The sequence below is a fragment of the Rhizophagus irregularis genome, chromosome 19 (genome assembly GCF_026210795.1).
Source record: "Rhizophagus irregularis chromosome 19, complete sequence".
Taxonomy (NCBI): Eukaryota; Fungi; Glomeromycota; class Glomeromycetes; order Glomerales; family Glomeraceae; genus Rhizophagus; species Rhizophagus irregularis.
This window is the reverse complement of record NC_089447.1, coordinates 1,624,875-1,635,327: the sequence shown is the minus strand read 5'-3', so window position 1 is coordinate 1,635,327 and position 10,453 is coordinate 1,624,875. Positions and strand designations below refer to the sequence as shown.

The window sequence follows — 10,453 nt, the reverse complement described above, 5'->3', positions numbered from 1 at the left end:
AATAAATAATTTATATTTCTTTATTAAAATTTCATTTACTTTCAATAAAGAATATTGAAATTATAATATAAAATTTATATGTAAAAAATTTTGAAAATCCTACTATATAGATGAATTACATATAAAAAGGAAATATTACACTAAATTATTATGATTTTTCCTTCTTTTTTAAGACCAATTAATCAATAAAATTACTAGTAAAATTACTAATAAATTTGAAATTTTTTATGAATTATAAGTATTATAAGTAAAATTCTCCTTTATTATATATTTAATTTATCAATAAATTTATTTTACATTAATTTAATTTTATTTATATACTATTAAAATATATAAACTTTTTATAATACACTAAAAAGTAAATTTAAAGTATATATATTTTTTTACTTATGGATATTAAAGACAAAAGTTTATATATGCACTATACTAGTATTCAAAAATTCCAATATAATATTTTCCTTACTACTAATTATATTAATTATCAAAAAAAGTCATTTTAGAATTTCGAGTCAAGGTGCGGGCGCCCGTAATTTTGGCCAAACCGGGGAGGTATAGCCTTGGCCTAAATCACAAGCAGTAGTGATAATCACGTGATTATATATTTGATATATTTGATTTTGAAATTGAAATGTTCATTGGGTAGTATAATCTCAGTTACATAAACTTAGCATATTAGTCAAACTTGCTTTTTGTTTTTTACCAAAAAGAAAATGTCAAATTTTTCTGAAAATATTGCGCATAATCCCAAATTATTCGCGTCCTCTAACTCCCTGTGACGCGGTTGGCTAAAGTAGAAACTTCATTACAAATATGCCTACCTTTTCACAAGAAAGAGGAATTAGGATGCACCAATTTAATAAACATGCTATTCATATTTAATATGGTGTCCTTTGGCCTAATATTAGATTTGAGCTACAGAAAGTTGTTTTTATTTACTTCAAACTAATCAAAAATAAATATTAATTATATTAATTATTAGTACATTATTATAATTACGGCATTTTGTAAATCCTTTCCGAAGTCCGAACAAGAATTTCTGTGTTATCCAAGCGAACTAAATTTTCGAAATTTAAACGTGCATATTTTACTGGAAGGATATTTACGAAAGAAATACACGTTGTGGGTCAAGTGTTAAGTTTGTTTATTTATCGTTATCCAAGTTTAGTCAAATTTGATATTTAAGTGCATGTTGGTTGAGCCTATCAAATTAAATTTTTTAATCATGGATGATCTATACGATGGTATGTCATCATCCTTTGTACGAATTTTTTGTCCGCCAATCGTAATAAATAAATGAAAAATGCAAATTAAGTAAAATATAAGTGTACAATTTTTTCTATCGCAACTCTTTAGAAACTTTTCTTTAAAGAAATAAGCCATCTCGGTAAATATTTTTTTCACCCATATGTAAGCACTGTACAGTCTGTACCAATTTTTCGTGGCACATTGGAAGTCAACCTTCTTTAATTCTAAGTCTTGGGGACATATTGTCCAAATTTTACTCGGGCAAAAAAAGAAGAAACAAAAGTAAGGAATAAAACAATTTTTTACACCTCCTACAGCCTAGCATACTTCCGAGTGTTCATTATTGGACAGCATATTTCGGCTGTGATGCATAAGTATGAATCACACGCCTCAAACCGTGATTGAAGTTCCCCAGTATTTCGACGAGGTTGACATAGATCATTTAATGTATATGATTGGTCAGTCGGAGTTTTGTTTTATTAAAATTTATTGAATAAAATTAAAAAAAAATAGACTTATTTGTTTATCTTGTTTTTGTTTCTTTCGTTTCATTTATTCATTTATTTATTTATTTGTTTATTTGAAAAAAAAATTTTACAGCTGATATGTTGGGCCGTCTAATTGATCATAATGATCGGATTCCTCTGACGCCTGCTAACTTAACCCGATTTCATTCCAGAGCTCCACCTGCTATAACGGTGTCTGATTATCTTCGTCGAATAGTGAGATACACATCTATAGAGAAAGCCTGCCTCTTAATACTTCTCATATATATAGACAGAGTATGTGAACGCCACAAGACATTCACAATAACGTCTTTGACTGTACATCGTTTTATCATAGCTGCAGTTACAGCCTCTTCCAAAGCTTTATGTGATTCGTATTGCACAAATTCACATTATGCAAGGGTGGGCGGAATATCCATACAGGAACTAAACACCTTAGAATTAGAATTTATGTTTCTTATCGATTGGCAGTTGATCTGCTCTGGGGAAACATTACAACAATATTACGCGAATCTAGTCAAACAAAGTACAAGATATCGGAGGGCTGTTCCTGCCTCGGAATGTGACAACTATGAGTCTGCTATGCCGATGGGAGGAACAGACACTAACAATAATACTAAATAACATGACAAACAATACCGGATAAAACAACAAGTGCCCAGGGAAAATCGATCATGATATTGAGGAAAAAAAAAAGACATCATTACAAATATCCCTCTTACTCATTTAATTTATATGCAAAAAGATAATTATTTGTTCTATCTAATTTCTTATATTGGTGTTAGATATTATTAGATCATAACCAAGGCATGATGATGAATGGATGGATGAATTAAGTTGTGGATAAAGGATTGCTAATTGAAGACGAGTTAATGTTGAACCGCGTTGTTCAAGATTTCTCGGTGACGCAATAAAAAGAAAGGCAAACACACTTTCTTAATTAGAAACAGTTAAAATTTGGAATAGCCCCTCTTCATTTTCCTTTTGTTTTTTCTCTTTTTTTTGAACTTTTTATCAATTAAAACTCAATAATGATATTTAATTCCTTTGCTTTTCGCCTTTCGTCGCGATATTTTTTTTCTTTGCTTGTACATATTAATTACATTACTAAATTTGTAATAAACTCTTTGTACATTTATAGACCAAAAAAACCTTAAAAATAAATGATATTTCACGTGTTTTGAATTGTTATAACTATTTCAAGATCATCTGTAGATTTCCATCTCATTTAAAATTTATTTGTTACACAATGGTACACCACATGTATTAGCATTGTTCATTTATTCGTTCTTTATTTTTATTAAAAATACAAGTGATACAGCATATTAACTGATACAGCATATTAACTTAAAAATGAATGCGGAAGGTTTTTTCGCAGTACGTGCTTATTATCATAAGACTTTCTCTTTTAAAGTAAGTTTATTTAATAACAATTATTAATTTATTTCTAATTATCTCCACATTTAATTCCACGTAACAAACCTTTTTTAGGGAAATTTTTAATTCAATTAAAAATGTTTGCTTTTTATTGCTAACGTTGTTTTATCTGATTATAATCTGATTATAATCTTTCACCTCGCCGATCAATTCGCCGATCATATACATATTATACGATTATCGAAGAACTCTTCAAAAATTATTCATTTTTTATTTTATAATTTCACATGAAAACTGCTATTGATATATTATGCTATTGTTTTCTGAACATCAATTGTGTCAGTATATTATTAAACAATTTGGATTAACTAATAAGAAGTGTTTGCTATTGGCCGTTTGGCCGGAGCTTTGGCCGTTACCGTGACCAAAATGCTAATCACCACTTAATAAGTACTCTGGCCAAAAAAATTTGGCCTTGGCCGTTTTGGTCGTTTGGCTGTTTTTTGGCCGTGGTCAAATGGTCAAAAAATCCTTGTCCCAACACTGAACAAGTAATAATTTAAAAATTGTATTTTATTGGAACTTCCTAAATAGGGCAATTACAAATCTGAATTATTTTATTTTAAATTATGTAATATATAGTTTAATTTCCTATATATGTGTGTGTATACTACAAGGCAATTACTTTATTTTAATATGATTTTCTATAAAACTAAAATATAATAGTCTTTAGAACAAAAATTAAATTATAATTTAGGTTTAAAATTTATTAAATAAATGTATTTTATATAAGATCATAAGACTTCAGTATTATTTCCAAACTTATTTATATTAGTAATAGCCAATAACTATTTAAACATTACTAATTTGTATAGAAAAATAACAGATAAAATAAATTCAATTTTTTTTTTAATGTATGCATAATACTATTTATTAACAGAATTTCTATTACATCAAAATAACATTATTAATACAATAACTATCCATTCAACTAGTATATATATACAATAAAAAAAATAAAATAAATTCAAAATAAAATAATTCAATTAAATGGCAAATAATTATTAAATATAATAACTTTATTAATATATCTATTTACACTTTTCAGTAAAAAGTATCTAACTTACCTGTAAATTACTATTATAATTGTACTTTTAAATAATAAGGTATTTTTTTTTAATAATTAACTTATTTATAGTTATACAATTAATTTTTTCTAAATATACTTTTCTTAAAAATTAAAACTATAATAAAAATTTGAAAATATGCATTTAGAAAGAAAAATTATATATAATTTTTATATACTTGAAATTGAGTAAGAAAATATATTTGAAAATACATTTAAAGAAAGTTAATATATAATTGAAGTTTTTCATTATAATAAAAATATAAAATACATATTGCTTGTAAGTTTCAATTTTTATCCAAAAATTTGCAAATTTTAAAAATATAGTATAATAAGACTCCACTTACTCCTAATAGAGGTTTCCAGAAAAAATTTCAAATTTACTAGTAATTTTAGCAGTGATCCTATTGGTTAATTGATATAAAAAGGAAAAAAATCATAACAACTTAGTGTAATATTTCCTTTTTTAGAAGTAATTTATCTATATATAGTAGGATCTTTAAAAATCCTCAATTATAAATTTTACCTTAGATTTCCGATGACCTATCTTATAAGTAAGTGGGATTCTAATATAATATCAAATTTTTTAGTTAATTTATACTTTAAATTATTAAATAAAGTTATAATAGTCAAATAAAAAGCAATAAAATTGAATAATTTTACAAAAGTTTTAAAGGAAGTTATAAATAAAATTGATAATATTAAAGTAAGTTATTGCTACTTCTTTTACCTATTTATAGTAATAAAAAAAAGAAATCTTTAGTAGTAAAATTTAATATAATTATAAAATTATTAAATTAATTGATATATTATTTTATAAGTTAAATAAATTTTTTTTTTTTAATAATTTATATATGCTTTATTAATATTAAGTTTATATACTATATAAACAAATTATCATGAGCTATATCCATTCAGAAGGATGCAATCATCAAAAACAAGATTAATTAACATATTATTTAATATTAATTATTAATATAATGCTAATTATCATTATAATTGAATTTTTTACTAGGAAAATGATCTGAAAAATTTTTTAACTAATTTTAAGTTAATCTTATTTTATTCTACTTGTTTTAAAAAATAGAGAATAATAAAAATCCTAATATTGTAAATTATTTATAGAAAATGTCTAAAAAAATGATTTTTATATTGCTAATTTTTTGTATAATACTAACTTCTGTAATATCTAATATAAAAAAATAAATTTATATGGTTAAAAAGTTATAATTTAAACTTTAATTTTTCAGTTTAAAAAGATTTTTTTTATTAAAAAATTTTTTGAGAAAACTTTGTATAAAGTTTTAAAATTCAATAACCTTCTGAGAAATTTTTTAACTAATTTAAATTAATTTTATTTTATTAATATTATTTAAAAAAATAACTGATTTACTATAATAATTTTTAATATTTTAAAGATATATTTAATATATCAAAATACTTTTATTATACTTTTATTATTATTTTGTAATTGTACTATATCTGATTTTATAAAAATAATATTTTTATTATTATTTGATTATTGTATTAGAGTTCTAAATAGGTTAGATCAGATCAGGTTAGGTCAAGTAACTTTTCTAATTTAATCTGACCTGTTTGATCTAAAAATATTTATAATAATTATGAAAAATACTGACTATTTTATCATTCAGTGATTATAAAAATATAAAATATAGCTTATTTAGTTTATTTTAATAAAAATAATACTAGATGTTGAATTATATTATATATCAGTATTTACATTTCGTTTACTATGTCATTCTATATTTTATTAAATATTTTGTTATCCAGTAATTATAAAAATATAAAACACAGTTCATTTGATTTTATTACAGTAAGATAAATTAAATGGTATTAATTTCATATTATTAACTATAATAGATGATGAGATATTTAATGAAATATCAACAAATCAGTATTTTTCATTTTTATTTACTGCACCATTTATATTTTATTAAATATCTTGCCATCCAATAATTATAAAAGTATGAAATACAGCTTATTCAATTGCCTCTAGAATACAAGTTAAATAATATTAGTTTCACATTTTTAGATATGATAGATAACAAGATATTTAGTGAATGAAAATGAAAAATGCTAATTCAGTTTATTAACATTTTGTCAAATATTTCATCATTTATCATATTTAAAAATGCACAATTAGTACTATTTAATTTATTTCATTAAGATGAATTGAATGAGTTGTGTTTTATATTTATACAAACAAATTATTTATTAAAGTATTTTTATAGTATTTTTTTTATATATTAATATTGAAATAGCATTTTTTTTCTCTTATATTAATATGAAAAAATGCTATTTTAGCATTTTTTTATAAATATAAATAATAAATATACCAAAATAGTATTTTTTTTAAAAAAACTATATTTTAATATTTTTATTTTAGATCAATAGCTGAGGTAAATCAGATCAATTTAAACTTTAACCTAACCTAATACTGAATCAAGATTTATTAATCTGGTCTGAAATTTTGAAATTACCTAATCTGTTCAAAACTCTAATTGTAATGTAATTAACTTTAATATTATTTTAATATATTTTAAATTTTATAAAATAATTGCATAGTTATTTTAAAAGTTATTGTATTTAATTTATAAAAAATTAGTAATTTTTTGTAAAGTAGATAAGTTATATATAAAATGTATATTTTAATACTTTTTTAGTAAGATAAAAAGAAATTTTTCATAAGTATAAAGAAAAAAACAATTATAAATCTTTAAATATTTAAATAATTAATTAATTTTCTATTTTTGTTATATTTATTAATTTGATAGATTTCAAAAAGTGATATAAATACAATATATTAAATTCAAACATATATAATTCCAACATACTTAAATATAATTTTAAATTATAGAGTTATATAGCTAGACTTTAATTACATTGTAAATTAAATAAATTCTGAAAAAATTTTGGATTCTATTAGCATTAAGTATAATAAAATTAAATATTAAAAACTTTTCTATAAATATTTAAAAGAGAAAATTTATTTCTCTTCCCAAAGTGAGATCAATTATTACTTACCCCTATATCACTGATTGGCTAATCAGACTTTACAATTATGTCATAATAGTTAATCAGTTATTTATTTATACGCGTTTCATGTCAAAGCCTTTATTTTCATTGTTTTCATTGTTTCTTTTGTAAAGTGATAGCTTGGATATGTAATAGATTTTAAGATAAGAAATGGGAAAAGAGAAGGAGTTATTTTTTTTTATTTTAATTTAAAAAATGTTTTAACATTCCTTTTAATTGTTTCTTTTGTAAAGTACTGGTTTGAGTATGAATTGGATTTTAAGGTAAGAAATGAAAAGGAGGTGTTTTTTTAATTTTAATTAAGAAATGTTTTAATGTTTCTTTTATTTGTTTCTTTTCAATTGTAGGGTGCCAGCTTGAACACAAAACTGGACTTTAAGGTGAGAAATGGAGGAGATATTACTATTTTATTTTTTTTGTTTTAATTTAAGAAATGTTTTAACATTTCTTTTATTTGTTTCTTTTTAGTTGTAAGGTGCCAGTTTGAACATAATATCAGACTTTATAGTAAAAAATAAAAGGGAGGTATTATTTTTAATTTTAATTAAGAAACATTTTAACATTTTTTTTATTTATTTTTTTACAATTGTAGGGTGCCAGTTTGAACATAAAACTGGAATTTAAGGTAAAAAATAGAGAGGTGTGCTATTTTTTTTATTTAATTTAAGAAACAATTTAACATTTCTTTAATTGTTTCTTTTGTAGAGTATCAGTTTAGACACAAAATTTTCTCTTTTTTTAGGTTTGCTGATTCTTTTTGAAAATGGGATAAGTGAGTAGGTTTAATCTTATTGTTTGTTAGTAATGAAGATGAAAACAATAAACAAACATTAAAAATTTTCCATTTTCTTTTCTTTTCACTTTTTTATCATTTTATTTTCATTTCCTTTATTTCATTTTTATTCCTCTTTGTTTTCATTTCCTTTTTTTATCATTTTCCCCTTTTTAAATTTCCTTTCTTTTCATTTTTGTTTTTTTCTTTTTTGTTCTTCCTTTCGTTTTCTTTTACTTTCTATTTTTTTTTCTTTTTGTCTTCTATGATTTTTTTATTATTATTGGCATTATTTCTCTTGTTTTACACCATTATTATTACTAGTTATGTCAAAAATAAATAATTGTAAAGTTTTATAAAATTTTAAATAATAAATTTTTAAAGGAATAAATAACAATTATTTTATAAAATGTTTTATAAAAAAAATGGTTTGTTACATAATATTTTTTTTAACCATTAAGTTAAAAAAATTAGCTAATTAAAAAATATATTTATCAGGTGAGTAATAATATTCTTCATCTGAAATGAGAAATAAATTCATTTTATTTAAAAATAATATATAAAAAGTCATTAAAGATTTTCTTTTTATTTGTCATTTTATATTAACTTAATATAAATTAAAAACATATAAAATTTATAAAAAAAAATCATAACAATGTTCTTAAAAATTATATTGGTTATAATTGATTTTATTTAAGTCATAAAATTCTAAAGTTAGTTGGTTAGTCTATTTTAAAAAGTAATATTTTTATTCAAATTTAAACAGATTTGCAAGCAAATTTGTTTGCAATTTTTTAAATAAAAATTATATTTAAATATAAAGTTTGTCAATATAATTTGAATTATCCTATAATTCTGCAGCTATATTAATTTACATTTTTAGTATTAATTGTATAATTTAATATGTAAATAATCATTAAAATTAGATATAAATTAATTTTAAAAAAAATAATATCAGAATTTTTATATAATAAATTAATTTTCTTTATCATAATATTTTATTTTATTGCAAAGTATTTTAATATATATATTATTTTTATTTTTATTATAAAACTTTACACTTTAATGAATAAATAGAGATAATAAAATTTAACTTTCAGTTATATATTTTTTACAAGTTCACAAAAATAATTCATTTTTTAGGGTTTTATGTAAAGTCAAAATACTACTTCTAAATATTAAAATACATAATAATAAATATTATTTCCCACATATTTTATTAAACTTTAATATAACCACAATTAAATCCCAATAAGATCATTAAGGTTGAATGCAAAATTTTTCAAAATTTTTTGTCATTTAAAAAATACAACTTTTGACCAATAGTTAATTTTCAATCTTATAATATATAATTAATAAATAATGATTTTTAAGTTTTTTGCAAAAAAAATTTCATTAAAATAATTTCATAAAATTAAATGAGAATAGAATTTTCAGTAAAATTGCAGGAAAATTTATCTGTAATATTTTACAGTTTAAGAAATAATATAAAATATAAATAAAGTTATTCTTTATTTCAAATGAGTAATATTATTACTTACCTTTATCATATGATGAATTTTTTTGGTTAATAATAGTTTTTTTGCAAAATAATGAAATTTATTTGTAATTTTATTTTATTAAGTAAAAAAATAAATACAGTTATTCAAATTAAAATTTTATAATTATTTATCTGACATAATAGAATCTTGCTTATTTATAATAAAGTTACTGTAGAAAATTAACAGGATTCTGCCTACTACTAAGATATGTTACCGGTAGAAATTTCACCTTCATATAAAACCTTACCTTAGGATTTGCTTAAATTCTATTAGTTAATTAACTAAAAAGGAAAAAAATCATAACAATGTAACAGAAAATTTTCTTTTATAATAGGATCTTCAAAGAGTTTTATATGTAAACCTTACTTTAGACCACAAGGTGACCTATCTTAATAGTAGGCAGGGTCCTAAATTAACTCTTTACTAATTATTTTTATCTTATTTTTTTTTTAAATTTTATGGTTAATTAACTAAAAAGGAAAAAATCATAATAATGTAATATAAAATTTTTTTTTTATAGTAAGATTTGCAAAGAATTTTTATATATGATTTTTATCTTAAATTTAGAAATGATCTTCTTTCTTTTTCCTTTTTGTCCTTTTTTTCCCCTTTCATTTTTCCCTTTTTTTATACCTTTTTTTTTACTTTTTTTCTTATCTATATTATAAATAAATAGGATTCTAATATAACTAATAACAATCATAATATAAGAAAAAAAAAACTTTAATGATAAAAAAAATTAGAAAATAAAAATATAAAAAAAATATAATAAAGAGTAATAAAAAAATAATAAAGAAAAAATAAAGACAAAAGAAAAAGAAATTAAAAT

The 10,453-nt window shown here is 21.2% G+C and overlaps 1 protein-coding gene across 1 annotated transcript; it reads left to right on the top strand.

Annotated features, from left to right (window-relative positions):
* Window positions 1-1,352: 1,352 nt before the first annotated feature.
* On the top strand, window positions 1,353-2,935 carry OCT59_010905 (uncharacterized protein). The gene is made up of 2 exons (XM_025309562.2): window positions 1,353-1,703; window positions 1,846-2,935. The coding sequence occupies exons 1-2, from the start codon at window positions 1,622-1,624 to the stop codon at window positions 2,373-2,375; spliced, it is 612 nt and encodes a 203-aa protein (XP_025168925.1). The 5' UTR covers window positions 1,353-1,621; the 3' UTR covers window positions 2,376-2,935.
* Window positions 2,936-10,453: the final 7,518 nt, after the last annotated feature.